The sequence below is a fragment of the Pseudonaja textilis genome, chromosome 3 (assembly GCF_049901715.1).
Source record: "Pseudonaja textilis isolate UNSWEBS1 chromosome 3, rPseTex1.2, whole genome shotgun sequence".
NCBI lineage: Eukaryota > Metazoa > Chordata > Lepidosauria > Squamata > Elapidae > Pseudonaja > Pseudonaja textilis.
The window spans coordinates 30,713,751-30,734,118 of record NC_141992.1 but is presented as its reverse complement, the minus strand read 5'-3'; the positions used below and the strand labels follow the sequence as shown (position 1 = coordinate 30,734,118).

Here is a 20,368-nt window from a genome sequence, read left to right as displayed (position 1 = left end):
TTCAGCAACTTCCCTCCAACCCCCCCCATCATTTTATCTATATAAGGCAGAATCCTCTCTTCCCCTTCCCTTATTCTCACAGTCCCAAATCCAGCGTCTCACAGTTGGGCTGCTGCCACCCGCACAGCACGGCATTCTTTTGCCTTGTATGGCCAAATCCTTTGGGGTGGGAGGGGACCATCTGGGGAAACTCTCTTTTTTCATTGGCTGCCTCTGCCCTCTGATCCCGCTTTCCCCCAAACAAGGGAGAGTAAAACAACAGCTAATTAATTTCATCCCTTTGCAGAAACACTTCCTAGATCTGAGGGCTTTTCACAGTTTCTGTCTGAACCAGGTAGGTGCTCTTCCTTACATATCCCTTTAGCAAGTGAGGATTGGGAGTGGGGTATTGATGGATGGATGGAAGGAGACTTTCCTTGGGCAGAGCAAGAGCTGGTAGCTTGTTATACTAGATCACTTGGTTATTGCATCGCATTTCATAATTCAAAATTAATGATTTTTCTGCTGCAACAAACTAGCAGTAAGGCTATCCTTTTGGGACGTACTGTATTCCCTCGATTAGTTGTGCTTACCAGTGGTTCTTAACTATGTTTTTATTCAACTGAGTTTTTCTGCGTTTACATGATGCACTTACTAGGCTTCTGTATGTATAACATGCTAAGCTAGAGTGTGGTTGGCTAATTTGTGGCTCACGTCATGCATAATGTGCCATAAGGAGAACTTGCACACAGGAGGTTATCAGGTTCATAGTGAATCATAGCTCTGGTCCATCTCTGTCAGACTTTTCCAGTGTGATACCTTCAGATAGAGTATGTTGGAAGCTGTAGAAACCTTCACATCCTGGAGTGCACCAGGTTGGGGATAGCTGATAATGGTCCTTACAGGTTTGCACATGAAATTATAATTTGCTAAACAAAACACAATTGTCTAGATCCACACATTATAGTAAGATACAAACTACAGTTTACAAACCTCAGGGGTCAGATTCATGTACAAGTTAATCCAAAACCAAACAAATCACACTAAGGTTAATACATGAATTACTGGCTATTCCTTAACTGTATGTTTAGAAGCAGAATTTCAGTTAGGATTGCAAGGATGAAGGGAAATATCCCACTGCAAATAGTGTGGGATACTCAATGTCCTTAAACATGATACTGCAGGTCCTCAACCCTGGAAGAAAATTTCACACACTAATGTGTGGGGACCCAAGCAACAACCCTGAGCAACAAATATTGTACCGATTTGTACTAAACCCGAAAGCCATCCAATCCAGATTGAATGCTTTCCAATTACTTCCATTGCTGATCTGCATCTTGAAATCCAGAGCTACAACATCTCTACTCAGAGGTTGCTTAGCCTTTAATTGAATGCATTCCAGCAGGGGAAGCCTCCAATCATTTCCATTGTTGAAGTGTTCTTTGCCATTACCCAAGTTGAGTAACCAAAGCAGATTAGATGAAATTTGATGAAAATATATGTTTTGCTGCAGTTTGGAAAGAGGAAACATCTAGACAAGGGTAGATTCAGGAGCATAGTTTACAGGCAGTGTCCTAAAGCATCATTCAGATTGCAATGGTTGTGAGTACATACAGTACTCTGTAAGGGATGGTGCTGCTAGCTTGACCTGCAGAGTGCTTCATTCTGTTGATCATAGAAGCATCTTCTGTGTGTTTATCTGATACCTTTTCTCCTCAAAACCGATTAAATGCTAAGCTTAAGTAGAAACTATTTTAAAGAAACACTAGAGTTCAATGATGTAGAATTGCAGGATAACATTCTGCTGTTTGCTGTAACACCTGTTTGCCAGTCCTGGCCACTTTTAGGCTACTCAGAGTCAATTAAGTTTCCTTGTATGTTGATTAAAAATATTTGGGAAACATGCGTACGGTTTCATGTTTATCTTAAAAAGAGATATAACTTGGAAGAGGTGAGCGTGGATGAATGATTTTATTCATGAATATGATGAGATGTATTCTTTTACATATTCAAGAATGCTTTTTTAAATAATATATTATTATTTTAGTATACATGTCTTCTGAACTTGGATTAGTTGAACTCAGGAATCAAGCAAGCCTCAAAACAGATGTTTGGAGATTCTATTTCCCCTTGTCTGAGCTGAAACAGAGAGAGGAACAAAAATTATATCCACCTGAAGACAAATCTTTTAATACACTGAGTTCTTTGACCATATTTCAAATAAAATGGAGGACTGTGTGTGCACATGTGTGAATGTATGAAAGGATAATTTTGATCTATTAAACATACAGTAAACATCGGGTGTTAGTGCAGTATAGTAAGCAACTGGCAAAGAGAAGGAACTCTGTGATGAAGAGAGGCAGTGCCCCTGATTTATTGAATGTTAGTTTTAAAGAGATCAAAGCTTTGTTTACCTACATTTTTTGAATAAAAAGTGGCTTGTTCAACATACTTAGCCAAAATCAAATAAAGCACATCATGCTCAAACCTTTTGGGGTCACAGAAATTACAGTATATTATACCTGGAGAGAACCAACTTAGGGAAGGCTGCTGTAGCATATCACTTGCCTAAAGATTAGCTTTAGATATTCTTGAATGGTACTCAGATTATGGCTTGTATACAACCAATGTGTACAAGCTCCATTCCATTGAATGGAGCTAGGATATGTAGCTCATATGTAGCTAGGATATTTGATGGATTGTACCCTCACACACGCAGCTACTTGAGAAACCATCAAAACATGAACTGTGACTGAAAAAAACCTTTTTATTTGTTGGGCCACTGAACTGTGCCAAGTTCCTTCCCCAAGAAATGAAGACAAGCAGTCCTAACAACCATTTAAGGAGAAGAGAGGAAAGCAAGAACTGGTATGGCAATTAGAAGCTCAGGCTGGAGAAATCTCACTGCCATTAAGGAATGACAAGAAATCTGCCCAGAGGACAAAAGAAATGCTTGCTTTCATGACTCAAATTAATACCATGGTCTCTTAACACATTACGAAAGGAAGGAAAACTTGATGTGGGTAATGTTGATTTCATGTTTGTAATAGTCATTTATCTTTTCCCCCCTCTCCTACCTTTTACAAGGCCAGTTAAAGGGGAGAAGTAGATAGCTTACTTGGGCATGCTTGGTGAACTTACAGATTAACTTATAAATATAAGTGAACCTAAAACTTCTTCTTTAAGCAAGATAGTTATTAACTGAAGTTTCCCCCCATTTTATGACTTTTCTTGCCACAGTTATTAAGTGGATCTATGCCATTGTTAAGTTAGTAATACGGTTGTTAAGTGAATCTGACATTCCCATTGACTTTGCTTGTCCGAAGGTCACAAAAAGTGCCTGATGACCCCAGGAGACGGTAACTATCATAACTATGGGCCAGTCGCCAAGAGTCCAAATTTTGATTATGTGACCATAGGGAACTTGCAATGGTTGTAAGTGTAATGGTCACTTTTTTCAGTGCCGCTGTAACTTTGAACACTCACTAAACAAATGGTTGTAAGTCAAAGACTATCTGCATTTCCTCCAAACCAATCCATTATTCATAGAAAAGTTTTAATAGAAAATAATGAACAAGAGAAAGCAGATAGGCTGGCTACAGCATCATAACGAATAGGTTAACTGAAGGTCAGTCTGAAAGTATGGAAATCCAGGAGTTTTTCAGACCAGACCAGGAACATTACATGCAGGAGGAACTTTCAAAGCTTCCCTAGGCTTTTAGGTTTCACTCTTTTTTGTGTGTGACTAGATAAAGAAATCAAAAATGAAGAAAATCATCAAACAGAAAGTGGTTACTTTTTTTGCTTTTCTTTAATGGTTTCCTCTTTAAAGCTACCACTTTTAAAAAAATGCTTGCTCCTTCCCTCAATTTTTAAAATATATTTCTAATTAAAAGCCCAAAGTAATATTTCAGGTGGCATGAAAATATTTTCTTACACTTAATCCAAGCAGTCAGAAATAAGCATGACTGAAATCATTTTGATGTTAGTAAATCCACTGTTGCTCTATGTGTACAACACACACACAAGACTCCTTTCAAATCACTTGAATATTTTTCATGTCAAGAAGCAAAAATCAACTTGATTGCAAAGCATTGACTCTTAGTGATATATTTGCACCACTGAAACTACTACTGATAGCTGTAAAGACAGGGTTAGTTCAAAGGAAACAAAAGTAAAACAACAACAGGCTAATTTCCCTTTAATTGGCTGGGTTGAATGGATCCATCTCTGGCATATAAACCAAAGTCCCAAGGTTCCACTATGGTGTGACGGTTGCCATTGTTTTACTTTTATCTTAGCCACAAAAGCAACTAGCCAAATTCCTAAGATTATTAAGAGCATGGCATTCTTTGCTGTTCCAGATTTAGCACCTAATCTTATACACAACCCATGGAATTCATGTTTTCAACAGCATTCCAAATGGATGCACAGCACACTCACAACACATATATCACAACAGGACAATCCTGATGAAAATGTCACTTTATCCATAACTAATGCAGTTGAATTTGCACTTGCACTAAGGTAAAACATGTTTTAAGCCTAGAAACATTTTGCTGGTTAGGAAGTACAGTATTTAGCTAAACAGAGGAAAAAAGCAGATGTATGGCAATTTCCTTCTTTCTAAATTTTCAAGCCAAATTTTGACACTGCAGGCAGTATGATATTACAGGAATTTCTTAACTTTTGCTTTTCTACATCCAGTCAGTTTATAATTTTAAAACTTCTGCCAAGAAATTTTCAAGAAAGAATATTCGATGCTTGTTTTGCTTTCTTTTGTTTTAGAAAAAGAAATGTAGCTAGGATATCAGAAAATATAACCTTATTTTGATAATGTTCAGTTTCCATAATTCCCAACCAAAATTTTGCACTGGCAGGGAGCATTAAATGTTTACTTCTATAAGTATACTGCTCATTTAGAAATAAGCCCCATTGTGAGCAGTAGAACTTGTCCTGGGGTAAAAGATGCAGCTAAATAATAAATGAGAACCTAACAATAATGTAACATTTTAAATTACTGTGAAAGTCACTAAAGAGAATTAGTAAACCCTAATAAACAGTTCAGAAATTCATCTTCTTCATCATAATCTTGGTAAGTGCAGTTTAAGTATCTGCAATTGCCTTAACCATATTATACTTATTTTTACTGTTTAATTATCAGGATTATATACTAAGATATTGTCATAGTAACAAAGAAGCAACCTAAACATTTTTTGTGATTATTCCCTTATTTTCACGGTGTGCACACACATATGAATTCTTTTGTGAGGATACAAGTTATGTACAAGTTTTTGACTGAAAAAATATATGTGGCATAGCCAAGAACACATCATACAACATATCACATGAAATTGAAATGCTGTATGTGCTTACATAGGTTATTGGTTGGTTTCAGCCAAAGCATTATTTTACTTTAAAATCAATTACTTTAAAATCAGTGGATTCCAATCTTGCTTCCAGGCCAACCTCAGAGTACTGAACAATTCACTGTGTTTCAATCTACTGACAGAAAGATCCCTTCCTTGCAGAAAAACAGATATTATGATAAGGATTTACTTATAGATCTTTTGTAAGAAATAAAGCACAACCTGGTTCATCGTACACTAGTAAATCGGAATTCTTCAAATTACTGGCTGTAGTAAGTAAGCAAGCTGTTCTAAACCAGCTAATTAATCCATCTCCTTTTACTAGTGGTCATCATAAAAACCAAGGAAGGCAATCTATTTCTAATTTGGGAAACATTTTAATTTAAGGGAAGCTCCACAAATTACAAATTGTTACCACAGGGGGCATAACTAATGATGAAACAGCTGTTTCTAGAAGATAAGTTGTTCCTTGCACTCCGTTTTACTTATCCCAGGATACAGCCTACGTTACCTTTGTTTTACTTTCAGTGCAGGTAGATATTTCCAAACAAAGCAGTGGGCTGCATCCACGAACCATTTTTCTGTATATCAACATCACCTCTCTGGGAGGAAGGAAATTCTTGTAAATAAAGATGGTGCTTGCTTTGTAGCACCCCACCTTAGTATTCTGTTATTAAAGTATCTAAGCAGACCTAAGATCTGTTAGGAAGAGAACATGGTTCTCTATCCCAAGTGCAGAAAAGCCAAGAAAGCTGTAGTTTGAAAGTTCTAATAGAGTAGTTGCCAACCGGTGGGCCATGGCCCACTGGTGGTCCGTGAGAAAATTTTAGTGGGCCGCAGAGAAATGTCACCCCCAGAGCACCCCCCCTAAAGCAATTAATCCAGGCTGCACAGAAACACAAGGCTGCGCTGCCCACATGGCCCGCGGGAACTCTCCCCGCCCACTCACTCCTTACCGGGCAAACTTGCCTGCTAAGTTGCTATTTTTCCCTCCTCCCACCCCAACCATCAGCTATTCTGCTGTACCAAGAGATTTAGATTAGCTAGAAAGCAGGAAATGGTTGCATTTCTTGCTTTCTAACTAGTCTTTAGATCTTCAGCTCTGCTTTTAAGCACAGCTGAACCTCCCTTAGGATTGAAGTTTCTATTATTTAGTGCAGACTCACGGCAAGCAAATTTTATGTGACAGACTCAGGTAGCCGATGGCAGATAAATAGATCACTGAATGATTCTGTGCGCAACTCAATCTGCCTGCCTGCTCTGCCTGATTTTGGGTAAAAGTTGCTCTTTTTTAAATAAAAAATTCAATATTTACATACATGGTGTGTTATGAGTTAATTTTGTGAGTTTGCTTGCTAGCAAATTTTATGAGTTTGCTTGCAAGCAAATTTTATGTGATAGACTAAGCTAGCCGATGGCAGATAGATATATCTTAGAATGAATCTGTGATTCTGTGAGCAACTCAATTTGCCTGCCTGGTTTGCCTGATTTGGGGCAAAAGTTGCTCTTTTTTAAATAAAAAATTCAATATTTATATAAATATTTATAATATTTACGTACAAGCCATGCCTAGCCAGTCACATGACCACCAAGCCACACCTACGAATTAGGCCAGGCCCACAGAACCAGTTAGTGGTCCCTGGGATTTAAAATTATGAGTTTGGTGGTCTCTGAGGTCCAAAAGGTTGGCGACCCCTGCTTTAATATGTCTGAACTGCTATTCCTTGCCCGGGTGCTGTCTGATTTGGCTTATTAATCCATGGATATTATCAGGAGAAGCAAGTGCTGGGGAAATTGAAGGCATTGCGAACAGCACTGCAAACACGAAATCTGCAGATATGGCTGCTGCTTAGGATAATATTATGCATGTTTCTGTTAGTAATGAAACACAGGTTGCTACTTGGAGTAACAGTACACAAAGCTGGGAAGAATTTAGCATCATGTCTTGGTCTCAATCAATGTTAGTTTTCTTTATGAGGAAGCAAGTGGAAAGCAGAGCATGGGGCAGGTAGTAAACAATCTAGTGTTAAGTGAAAAGAAGAGTGTTGTTGCAGAGAAAAGACATTTGACTTATTCTCTGGGACACCTGAGGGTAGAACAAGAAGTAATGGGTGGAAGCTTGTCAGAGAAAGACGCAGGCTAGACATAAGGAGAAATTTTCTAACAGGAAGAGCAATTTATCAATGGAATAGCTTGCCTCTTGAGTAGTGGTGATATGCTACTGGTGCGGTCAACCGGTAGTTAAAAAAAAAAAGCCTCCAACAATCAGCTGAGAAGAGGAAAAAAAGCTCAGCTGAGAGGAGAAAGAAGAGAAAAGCACAGGATCCGACCTGCCCCTGCAGTTTTCTCTTCTTTATCCTCTCAGCTGATTGGCACTGCAGGCCTCAGCTGGTGTGGAAAGCTGCATGTGCAGATAAGGTGCACGTGTTAGGTGCGCACACATGTGATCACCAAACCGGTAGTGGTAGGATCCCCCTGCTGCCCTTGAGGTTGTGGGTGCTCCATCACTGGAGGTTTTCAAAAATAGACTGGACAACGATTTGACTGGGATGGTATAAGACTTCTGCCTTGAGCAGGGGATTGAACTACAAAACCTCCAAGGTAGCTTCCAGCCCTGATTCTAAATTCCCACTAAAGGCAGTTGGACAAAGAGGCTTTTATCTGTTTTGTAGCAAGAGGTGTGTCCCAGCCTTGAACTAATCACCTCACCTCCTGTCTTCCTGGGGCTGCAGAAAAGGGGGCCTTTCCTGGCCTGCACTAAAAGCCAGCCTTTGAACTCTGCAATCAGTGCTTGGCTACATATTTTGGGTGTGTGTGTAGTTTTTAAAATTCTTTGCTAAGCCCTGGTTCAGCCTCTCAAAAGGTAACTCCTTGTCAAACTCTTATCACCCATGTAAAAAAGTTAAAAGCAAAAAACAAAACCTCCCTAGTAGTAATTAAGACCTGGGAAAGTTGTGTCCGCCCATGAGGGGTTCAGAGAGAAAGTAACACAGAAAGGGTGCCTCTCTATCCCAAGACAAAAAAATCCCAGTTTTCAAATCAACAAGGATGACTGTGACAACTTGGTGCCATCACTAGGCAGAATAATTTAGCAAAGAGAAAAGCAGATATTTAAAATAGGTGATGTCCATAGAGGAAAATTCACAAACCAGGGGTCTTCAATTCTGGGAATTGAAGTCCACAAGTCTTAAAGTTGCCAAGGTTGGAGACCCCTGATTCAAACATTTTTATCTGCTTTTCATATATTGACAAAAGAGTCTGTCGGAAGGGTCTTCAAAAAGTCAAGAAGGCAGCTACCATAATAGGAAGCCCAGCCATTTACCAGGCAGGGCTGCATCATTGGCTCAGGAGCAAACATGCATTTCCCCAGTTCAGAATCATGAAAGCAACACTGCACCATTGCAGCATTAACCCCATGTTATTTTTTCCACATACATCGTGATGTGATGAATGAAGAAAGGGATGGGTCTTATGCTACAATATGCTGTTTCCATCAGATCAGTAGTTAGATCTCCCCTTAGGGATCCACCGGCTGTAAAAACTGAACATCGTTTCTATCTTTTCCTTTCTTCAAATGAATTCTGTTCTAGCTGCCCATTAATACCATTTTGCAGCTTTGCATTTTGTTTCCTCCCCCCCCCCCCCCATCCCTCTTGTTTGGGAGACCTGTCTAAAACGAAAACTGTCCAATTACAGATCTTTGTAGGAAACATTTCAATGTGTTTTAAACAAATAACAGATTGTATATAATAAATTGTACAAGGACAGCATGATGAAAGTCTTTTCAAGCATGAATTGTGTGCTTTGCAAATACTTTTACATCTCTAAGTGTAAGAAACATGGTTAATGGGTAATGAAAACACCCATGGCATTTAAAAAATCAAGTCAGATACATTTGGCTTTCCACTTTCAGTTCCAGATGGTGGGAATTATAATTTATGTTATCGTTAATGTGCTATAAAAATTCTCCTCAGATGGCAACACATAGCCAACCATGGCTGATCTTGGAGAAAGAAGCTTAGGAAAGTGGACCTGGTTTATACTTGCACAGGAGATAGTAGACAACCAGGAAATCCCATGGTTATTGACTAGGCTGAGAAGTTAAATAAAATAATTCAGAAAAAGAATAAGAACACCCTTCTGCCAACAGGTTTCTACATTTATCAGGAATCAAATTCAACTCAAGGAAGGCTCGATCTTTCATTTGTAAATAAAATTTGTCATCTCTTAGCCTTTGTCCCATGAAGTAGCAAATATAGTCATTTGCTTACCTGGACTAACTTAACAATCAGAATTGTCAAGAGTCACATTTGAAGTTATGGTTTTGTATGCTTTTTAAGTTAAATCCATAATATTACGTGGCTATTCACTAAAGGTAACAGGTATATAAATAGATCATATAATTTATATAAATAGATAAACCAGAGGACCTTAGTAAGAGATGAATGGGTTTGCTTTGAAATGTTTTTTATGTTGTTTGGTTAGTTTTTTGCATCCTATTCATGCTGCTGTCACCCAGTAAAGGAGTCTTCAGAAAAAGCTATAAAAAATCAAGATGGTGTTCACAAGACACATAAAAATGAGTGGGAGTACAGAGCACCTTGACTTTTTCTGAACCTACTCCATGGAGGCTTCTGTATCCAATCTTTTGATATATTTCACATATTGGAAGTTAAAACCCATCCTCTCCTAGAAAAATGAAATATCCTAGAAAATATTAAAAAGGCAGAATATTTCCCCTAAAAAGAGTAAAATAGAAACTCAGGCAGAAACTCAGCCCCCCACCTTTGCTAATGGGCCATTAAGGCCTAGGTCAGAGTACTCTACATAATAAAGGCCTCTACCCATCTCACCACCTAGCCTGGGGAGATTGTATCAGCCAACACTCAGGTGAAGCCATGTGGTCCAGACAAAGCCACAAAGTTAGTTAAGACCCCAGTCCCTGGGAGTCTGACAGCCAATGGGATACATTTTTTACACAGGAACAGGAAACACTAAGGTGGAGCCCAACAGAGGTTATAAAACTAAGGGTCTCTCAGCATCTCAGCCCTTTTTCTTCTTTCTTCATCCAGGGCATGTGATCCTGTCCACCATTAAACCATCTTTCCAAGCAGTCACCATGTTTCCAGTGTCTTTCTTCCCCACTTGGAACTGAATCCAGAAGGCTATTCTTCTGACACAGATAAATATTGAAAGGGATTTCTTTTCCCTTTTAGACATTTTTTTTATTTCGTAAGAAATAAATGTTTGGCTATCCTTAAAACCAAGTACAAAAAGAGTTAATGTAGGAGTGTCACAAATCTAGGACTAATTGACTTCATTCAATCAAAATCCAGCCCATCCTTTTATGGTGAAGAAAATTATAACCAAGTACTAACGGTTCGAGACACCTGCTTTCTTCAACTCCTTCTCCTCTGTAAAAGGGGAAAGTAGGGATCCCCTCCCATAACCCTGTCTCCAAGCTTCCCCTTTGCTTGATGAACTGGGTGCTTGTAATCCTTATTCACAAGCTGTAGGGATAGTTCAAAGAAACAGCACAGATCCGCATGCCAGGCTAGACAAAGGGTGTAAGAGGGAGGCAAATGGAATGCTTGGAATCTGCTCCAAACAGATAACTCATTTCCTCTTAGTTCTGAGCTGAGCTGCAAGAGATGGGGCCTTCCTTGTGAACTTGTAGAGCAGCTAGAAAATAAGAAGCCTGAGATTAGTTCAGATGGAGGCCAGAGGCTCTCAGAAGTAGGAAAGGAAGCAGATTTTCTCAATCTCAGCTTGGAGCATCTATGCCGGCCAAGGAACAGCAGCCCTTAGAACTTCATAATATAAACCTGTTGATTTCTTTCACATTTTACTTCCCTCAATCTTAGATCTGTCTACAAACTGAAAAGTGACTTAAAATTAAAACTGCAGCTCCAAGGTAACCAAACCACACTGCGTTATTCTTGTGCTAAAATTCTAATCTGCACAATAGATTAGAATCTGTATTACAAGTTGCTTTCAGAGTGTGCAGAGTAGGGAGTTGGGATGGTATCAGCTTCCTCATTTCACCAGGATGCATCTGTACTAGGCTGTAAACTTAGAAACAGATTAGTGATTTCAACAGTGTTCATGATATGAAAAGCTAATTAAATTATCAAGCCTTCAGTGTTGTTTGAGATAATAATTCAGTTGGGAAATTCAGAATGTTATTTTTGTCAATAAAGTAAATATCAGTACCAGGTGTCAAATATTTTCCAAGATCTGAAATATCTAAATATTAAGTTAGATACATAGAAAACATTTCCAGGTGGAAAACTATATTTATTATTTTTGCTGCAATATAAATGTAGGATCTTGCAGAATAATTAGATTTTCATTATAGTTTTTTTTAATTAGTAAATGCATTACTATGTTATTTAAATTGATGGGCTTCATAACACCCTCTTCAGCCTATGTTTTGATTAGAATGACAATGTATTATGGATCTTACCTATAAATATATTGGGAAGGTAATAGATTTGGGAAAGCTAGCTTATGACATATAAGTAGGTATATCCTTCAGTTGTGAATCTGTACAAGAAAAAGAAATGATTTTTTTTCTTGTTTAGTGTTAACATATTCCAGAGACATGAGTAAATTTATAATTATCTAAAAGAGATAGTAGCAATCTGATGAGTAACACATGTTTGAACTTCAGCATGGCCAATAGCGAAGGGATGCAGGATGTGTTACGCAAGATACTTGGAGTGGGTCAGGATTAAGAAATATATACTTTATTGATGTTCTAGGGAAAAAAGCCCATAGCTTTATTTTCTAATATCACATAATGATTTCACAATATTTGGAGACTTAAACACTCCAGCAACAAATTATTTTTTTCCAAAGACTCCTTTTACACAACATATTTATATTTACCATTAATAAAACAGGCTGAATTTGTATGATGTCTAAAGGAAAATATAGCTGTCAAAAATAATTAACTATGTTTCACGTGTTCTATAATTGAAGCTGCTAAATCTTTCTCTAATCTCTTTTAGTATATTGTGTGAAGAGAGCCAGAGTTAGCACAGATCTTTGTAGGTTTATGAAGAAGTCCAATTCAATTCAGTGGAGCTGTGATGCCATGTAAGATGCTGCCTGCATTGCAAAACACTGAGATTCAGAATTTCTTAAGAGATTCCTAGATGAAAAACCAAAGGATGCAAAGAAATGAGAAAAAAAATTGGGATTTTTTTTTTGAAGGTTTATTCAGACTTCTTTTTTGATAATTTCTATTTTGTTTCACAGGCCAACAAAAACTCCATCAAAATGTCCAGCAAACGAGCCAAGGCAAAGACCACCAAGAAGCGCCCTCAGCGTGCCACCTCCAATGTCTTTGCCATGTTCGACCAATCACAGATCCAGGAGTTCAAGGAGGCTTTTAATATGATTGACCAAAACCGTGATGGATTCATTGACAAAGAGGATTTACATGACATGCTGGCTTCTCTAGGTAGGAAAATAAGTTTAATCCAGTGCTATATAGTGCACTGAGTAGGGAAGGCTGGGATTTTGTAGATATTGTCCAACAACATCTCCTAAGTAGTCCCAATTGAAATGATGATTGAGATGGTTGATAGGAGGTGTAGTTCAGCAACATTTGAAAGGCTACCAAAGTATCAGGATTTCTTTAATTTTAATCTAGTCTCAACACTGAACTGCCGAAATATCCTTAGCTCTGAAACCTGACCTCTGAATATCTTGATATCTGAATATCCTGATCTCTGAAACCTCATTTGAACATACAGCTGAATGATTCAAGGATTCAAGGCAGGAGAAGTAATACTTTTGAATGCTCCCTTGTATTACGAATTCCACACAAGCAGAAAAACAACACAGTAAGCAAAAGATAGAGCCAATCTCAGGTAGGCAGAAAACTTGAAAAGGATTAGGTCTGGTTGGTTATTTGGATGGGAGAGTGTTAGACAGAACCAGGGCTGTAGGCTAGACTGAAGACATGTCCCAGAAGAAGATAATAGCAAACCACTTTTGAAACTCCATCAAGAAAACTGCATGCAGTGTCGAGTCTCAGGGTCATGTGATCTCCATTTTGGAACCTTCCCAGCTGGCTTCTAGCAAGCAAAGTCAATGGGGGAAGCCGTATTTGCTTAATGACCATGTGATTGGCTTAACAACTGCAGTGCTTCGTTTAACCACGATGGCAAAAAAGGTGGTAGACATTTGTAAAAAGTCATAGAAGTGGTTGCAACTCATCTGCCTTGTTTAGTGGTTAGCAATGAAAATTCTGGTCCCAATTTTGGGTGTAAACCGAGGACTACCTGTATATGAGTGAATTTTAATAGTCCAAAATGCTATACCTTTCTGTAAAAAAAAAAAGTGGGGTGGGTAATAGCATAGACATGCCTGATAAAGACATGCAGTATGTAGAGTTTAACTAAGATAATTTATGAGAAGCATAATTAACTATATACTTCGTTTCATTATTTCAAAAGAAACTCAAAGCCAAGCTATAATAAATAGCCTGCGGTTATTCAGGGAACTTCATGGCTGAATGAACTCTGAAATCTGGCCTCTTCAGCTCTACTGTAACTACTATGCCACATTTGCTGTGGCAAATTTTCTTATTATTGTGTTCTAAATGCTAGGCTTGTTTAGACTGGAAGGTTGAAAGACGTCAGCTCAGAATTTATGAATGCAATTCTCTAAATTGCAGTGTCCAACATGAGGCTTCCTAGACTCATGATTAGATTCTGCCATTAACTTGGAATCTGTGAAACAGTTTTCTTTCTCATCTGATTCCCTGAAAGTGGGATATCATCTATCTAGGGTCTTACATTCTACAAAATTCAACACATAATGAGAGAGAGAGAGAGAGAGAGAGAGAGGAGGGAGGGAGGGAGGGAGGGAGAGGGAGGGAGAGGGAGAGAGGGAGTAGACAAACAAACACAACATAGAGTATCACTCCTCCTGTGACCTTAACCATTGAAATAAGAAAATTCCAGTCCCTCCATGCCAAAGAGTTGTTTGCCTCTTATATAAAGAGCTCCACAGGAATGTCCTGCAAATTTAGCATTTAAAGTCATCATATAGCTAGCAATTCTTAGACATTTGATACAGTCATTTTTTTCATTCAAATATAAATTCATTCAAATATAAATACATTATTGATAAACATATGATTAGGTAGGCCAATGAAGACATCTTAATATCATTCTTAATTGATAAATTAAATAAGCTATACATTTAGCAGCACTAATACCTAGTGAGGGCATGCAGTTCTTCAAAAATAGTGAATAGTAGGAGATAGCAAAATATATTGATTCTATACTGTCATTGAATGTTTGTGCATATGTGGGCCCTAAACACTTTAGACTAGGAATAAGTGTTCTGGTAAGAATAGTTTCCCTTCCCCTGCCCTTCTATCCTCCACCATACAGTACTAAAATGAGGATGGATCCAGGGCTCCTGTAGGGGAGTCAAAAGGTCATCTGTCTGGTCAAGGATCACATCCTTTGATATGCTTTGCAAGTGCAATGCATATTAAAAAGAGGTGGGACATCTTGACCTTTCTTTTAATACCCCCCCGTCATCATGTGAGATGCCCTGCCCAATATAACACTGTGGATGTCATAGTGTGTCACTCTGCTGTCTTCCACAACTTGCTCCCAATGTGGTGCCCTCCAGATCTACTAGATACAAAATCCATCACTGTGGCCATTCTGTTGAATACGATGGGGGCTAAAGTCAGTTCTTCTGGTGGACACTATATTGAGGATTATGCCTCATATACCTGAGTAAGCTTTTGCTGGCTGGTTGATTCTGAAAGCTGAAGTCTACACATTTTACAATTGCACTGGATCAAATGCTGATATTTTTGAGACTTCTGAAGTGTGCATGATCTCCCCACCATCAGTTTCAAATTCAGTTTCAGACTGCCTTCTTTCTTAAGTGCCAGTCATGTACTGTTTCTTTTAGACTGGGATTCACATATTACACCAAGGTTTCTTTAATACAGTATTCTGAAGCATGTAGCTTGTTAACAAATTGTAATATCAGCATTTACATAACAAATTACTGCAATATCAGACCAAACAAATTAATATAGTTCTGCTGTGGAACCTGGTCTGAATCTTTTTCTGGACAACAATGCCAAATGCTGACGTTTTCCAATTAATTACAGATGGTCTTTGACTTATGACTGATCACTTATGTATAAATTGCCCTGTTAAATCAGTTATAATTTAGTTCAGCTTCTTTCTTACAATAGTCAGCTACATGCTTTTACAAAGCATTCTGCAAAGAGAAATACCTGAATGTCTTATTATTCAGAAATACAACCCCTAATAAGGTTTTACTTAACTTCAGAGATATATTGTCTATTCTTCTTCATCTAGCTTTTCCTTACAGATAATTTTTATACAATTCTCTATAGCTGTCTACTCAAAATTGGGCTGATGGTGAAATCCATATCATACAATTTACCTATATTTTAGATACTTCGGCAGTGTACAAACAACACACTAACAAAGGTTGGCTGAATGGTTTCGTGAATCAATACAACTGCCTGAGTTCACAAAACAACTCTTGAGGCACAATTTGCCAACCACATTTCAGTTTGCTGTGTTGATGGAATCCACAGTTGTTGAACTGTTCCCATGGTGCTAGAAAATTCACCTTGAAGCAGCTAAAAACTGTTAAAAATAAGAAAACAATGACCATGGTGGATGAAATAACCAGAAAGGAATCAGGAAGGTGTTAAAATGTAGAGGAAGAAAAGCATGTCTACAGATTGCCCCGAGAGGGCAATCAACTATACCACTGTGAAGGTTTAAAAAAAAGGTATTTGGGTTTCTTTCATAATGAACCAAATTTGAAGGAGTGTTGTAATTGGGCTCCTGCAGGCTTGAGTGCATGCTCATAATAGCAAACTGGGATTTCCTCCCCATTGATATCTACTGGGCAATATTTCTTCTCCAATATATTTTTCCCCATTTCCCACAGCCATTCTTCATCTGCTTCAATGCATGTTGAGTACTCCATTTCCCAAGTGCAGCACTGGTCTGGTGTTATGGGGAAACTCCTCAGAAACTGCCTTAGAAGAGGAATAAACGATCGACTGTAATCCCTTTTTACAGGAACATTTTATTACCCCAACCCAAGGATGTCAATCTCAATTTCACTGAGGTCTGCATCAGGGTTGTATTTGACCTCGGGTGTGTGGGTGTGTGGGCATGGCCAGCTTGATGTCACTCGTGTCAGGGGTGTCTGTGGTGACCTGAGTACTCTGCCAGAGAAAACAAGCTTCCGAGCTCCATTTTCGGCTGGGACAGCCTCCTGCAACTCTCTGCCAGCAAAAATGGAGCTCCATTTTTGCTGGCAGAGGCACTACAGGATAGTGTTTCTAGGGTGGCCCCACTGGCCAGATCTAAGCACTCTACAGTCCGGATGCAGGCCGGCCCCCAGCCCTGGAGTTTGACACCCCTACACTAACCTAACTGATAGGCTCATTTTGTGCAGATTCAGATCTTTGGTGTGTATCCCCTGTAGATCAGAGCTAACCCTGCGGGAATACCAGCCAGGCCACCTGTACAACTATCACAAAATACAGTTTTTTTTAAAATTGCTGTTCTTTTCTTTCTATTAGCTAATTTTTGGAGAATTATGTAATCCAAAGAAAACATATCCTATTCAATTTTAGAATCCAATTCTATGCAAACTTACTGAGAATAATTCCTTAATGGAATTATTTTTGAACAGATGTATGTAAATACAAACCAGGGGCTTCTGTTGGAGGGCAGATCAAAAAAGTCAAGATGGAAGTTGTGATTGTACAAACAAAGCTCCCTGCCTTTTTATCTGCGTTGCATGCCAGACTGTGTGATTGTATCTGTATTTTGACTTTTTAAAATGTTCCCTGCAGGTCTTTCTAGTACATAGTTCTGTTTCTATGTACTGAAAATGGACACCACTCTGGAGCTGGATAATACAATAAATCTAACAATTTGATAAAAAAAATATGCCCAATTGGGGAACATGGGTAAGACGGGGCAACATGTTCTTTTAATTGACTTACCATGCTATGTGAATACAACCATAAAATCATAAATTTTTCCATTGTCTTCCTGAATGACTAACTTCTAGGAATCTTGTACTAACTTCATGCAGTAAAAGAAAAACTGGGTTTGATGTGCTGAGTAATTCCAGTTCCAATTCCCTAATCTTTAATTGTCTCCTGTTGGAGCTGGAAACGATTCCAAAATAAGCTTTTACAGAAGAATTCAGTTGGACCAGAGCACTGAATGAAAGCCTAATTTCTTTGCTGATTGCATCTTTCAGGGAAAAATCCTACAGATGAGTACTTGGAAGGGATGATGAGTGAAGCACCTGGACCCATTAATTTCACTATGTTCCTCACTATGTTTGGGGAGAAGCTGAATGGCACAGATCCAGAAGATGTCATTCGAAATGCTTTTGCCTGCTTTGATGAGGAAGCCACAGGTATGATCAGAACAGATCCTTTCTGTAATGCAACTGGGAATTTCCTGCTAAGCCATCTGTGAGAGCTTGTAGCAATAGATAGATCCAAAAGTATAGACTCACTTGGGTGTATTATGAACCATCTATAGTGCCTGGGGCTAGGTTTTGTGGAATTTCTTTGAGAGACTGAAAGCAAATTTTTTTTTTCTTCCATAATACTAAATTAAATCAGTCCTGTCCCTAAGAGATCTTTGTCTTGAAATGAATGAAAAGTGTGCATTATAAGCCTAGGCTACATGTAATTTGCTCCCATAAAAGTCTTGTATGCGGCCTCAAATATTTATTCTAAATGATTATTTTTAATGTGACAGGAGAAGGAATTTATTGGATTCACAGGAAGCAAATTATTTCATTTTAATTAAATCTCAGGTTTTGGGCATCAATCATTTTAGGGAGTGTCATCTATGGCACAATACCAAGCACAATCCCCATTCTGATAAAAGTTTCACATCTGTGAAAGGAACAGCAGTCAAACTTCTGGAGAAAAAAATTGTTTGGATTAAATAATAGAAATCCTTTTTTTCCAAATAGTAATAATTTAGGAAGGTCACATTTCATTTCTGAAATTCATTGGAACATGAAGCAAAAGCCATTGAAAACTTCTTAATCAGTTCTGCTACCTCTGTTGGCCATCTTACCCTATCTCATGGAGGGCAGGGTCTTTCTTCTTTTAATGGACACATGTCTCAGTCCTTCTTTCCCCTCTTCATCTCTGATGCAGGCTTCATTCATGAAGATCAACTTCGTGAACTGCTTACCACCATGGGTGATCGTTTTACAGATGAGGAAGTAGATGAGATGTATCGAGAAGCTCCAATTGACAAGAAAGGCAACTTTAACTATGTGGAGTTCACTCGTATCCTGAAACATGGAGCCAAAGACAAAGATGATGAAAACTAAGAGAGATTTCAACTTCCAGTTATCCTTGAGATTCTTTGATGCCCTGGGTCAAGTAACAGAATGGGTTACACTCTGAAATATGTCAGAGAACTATTTCCATTCTTAATGGAGAATAAGCTTTTGCATGTCTGTGTATGTTCACATGGATCAATATTGACTCATTTTTAAGCCACCTGTTGATTTGATAGGTCCCATGGAGTAAAATATTTACAATATCCCCTTTATAAACAAATTTCCAGATATTATTGATGCTGAATGAGAAGAAACATTGTGAGTGCATCTGATATTGTTTCATACACCACTAGCGTTTGAACCTAGCATTGCTGGACTTTTTAAAATAGAAATCTCTTTTCACTCACATGTACAGCTGTAATGTGGCTCACACTCTTCAGCTTTTTCACTGCCATCACAAACTAGTGAGGTAGGAATATTCCCTTTTTAAAGTTGAGGTGAGGTGGGAGCTGAACTATATAGTATATATAGCCTGGGCTGCTCTATCACTCTTCAGGTGTGAGAATGGAATCAGGGGATCCAGACCCTACCTCAAACTTTTACATAATGGAACAAGTTAGCTTTCACCCTCACAGCTTAAATTGAACCCATGAAAACATCATTGGATACCAGATTAGCTGATATCTCACTGCCTTATGAGAATCACATCCCATGTAGTAAAGATGTTTTCCTCACAAAGCACATTTGACACTCATACAAAGATTCTTTCAAATTTCTCCATTGCTCTTGACCCAGACACATAATCTATCAGCTAATGCATTGATAAAGAAACAAGTTGATTGGTCCACCAAAGCTGAAATTCTCTCTCACATAAATCCCACCTTGGACTCTGATCTAATATAGTGTTTTTGTGGAGGTTGCCTGAAAAATTGAAGAGGAAAAAAAACCCACAAAAAATAAACCACTTTTCCATATCTGTTTTAATTTTTTTCCCTTCTGTTTCTACTGAAATGCCTGGCTTGAAAAATTCAATATTTTTATTAAAAAATACAACTTTTGCAGAAGTCCTAAAATTATCCTTACTGATTTCCAATTAATGAGAGAGGTGGCTGCACTGTTGCTATCTGATTAAAAATTTTGAGATTTGACTAACAGAAGTAAATGTGTTCCTCTACATGTTTCCTTATTCATTATATAATGGATATTTATTATTGTGAAAAGTATCATAAAAACATTTTCCCCATCAAGGTTTCTTTTGGGCATTTCTTGATATCATTATGTGGAAAGGGAATTTCACGAAGGCAGTAGTGTCACAAAAAAAAAAAACAGGAAAAGCCCAAGGGGAACATCAGGTCATCCAGAAAACAAACTTACATAGGAAAAGGAATCAAATAAAAAGTATTAAAGAATCCCTATAGACCAAAGCCTAAGTAATTAAGAAAACTAGACAAATAGGAAAAGGAAACAAAAGATAATTTGGAAAACCCTTACAAACACAGGACACACCAAATAAGCAAAACAAACAGACAAAAGACACAAAATATAAATTACAAAAGGGACAGACAGACGAGATTGCCACAGAACAAATATGAAAAACTATCTTAAAGCTAAAAGAGATTACAGAAAACCAATAATACAATCTGGCCACCCCACAG

At 38.2% G+C, this 20,368-nt stretch overlaps 1 protein-coding gene across 3 annotated transcripts; it reads left to right on the top strand.

Moving 5' to 3' along the window:
* Positions 1 to 282: 282 nt before the first annotated feature.
* Positions 283 to 19,868, top strand: MYL9 (myosin light chain 9). 3 transcript variants are annotated; one of them, XM_087929127.1, is made up of 5 exons: positions 10,421 to 10,530; positions 11,198 to 11,262; positions 12,612 to 12,816; positions 17,661 to 17,822; positions 18,583 to 19,868. In XM_087929127.1, the coding sequence occupies exons 3-5, from the start codon at positions 12,633 to 12,635 to the stop codon at positions 18,759 to 18,761; spliced, it is 525 nt and encodes a 174-aa protein (XP_087785253.1). In that variant the 5' UTR covers positions 10,421 to 10,530; positions 11,198 to 11,262; positions 12,612 to 12,632; the 3' UTR covers positions 18,762 to 19,868. The 3 variants fall into 3 exon arrangements, with proteins under 3 accessions (XP_026553406.1, XP_087785253.1, XP_087785254.1); XM_026697621.2 differs by lacking the exons at positions 10,421 to 10,530; positions 11,198 to 11,262 and adding an exon at positions 283 to 334; XM_087929128.1 differs by lacking the exon at positions 10,421 to 10,530 and having other exon boundaries at positions 10,977 to 11,262.
* The last annotated feature ends 500 nt before the right edge of the window (positions 19,869 to 20,368 follow it).

Coding starts and splice junctions, on each gene's coding strand:
- MYL9 (XM_026697621.2), top strand. CDS start 12,633: ATGTCCAGCAAACGAGCCAAGGCAAAGACCACCAAGAAGCGCCCTCAG. Junction 12,817..17,660: donor TGACATGCTGGCTTCTCTAG/GTAGGAAAATAA, acceptor TGCATCTTTCAG/GGAAAAATCCTACAGATGAG. Junction 17,823..18,582: donor CTTTGATGAGGAAGCCACAG/GTATGATCAGAA, acceptor TCTCTGATGCAG/GCTTCATTCATGAAGATCAA.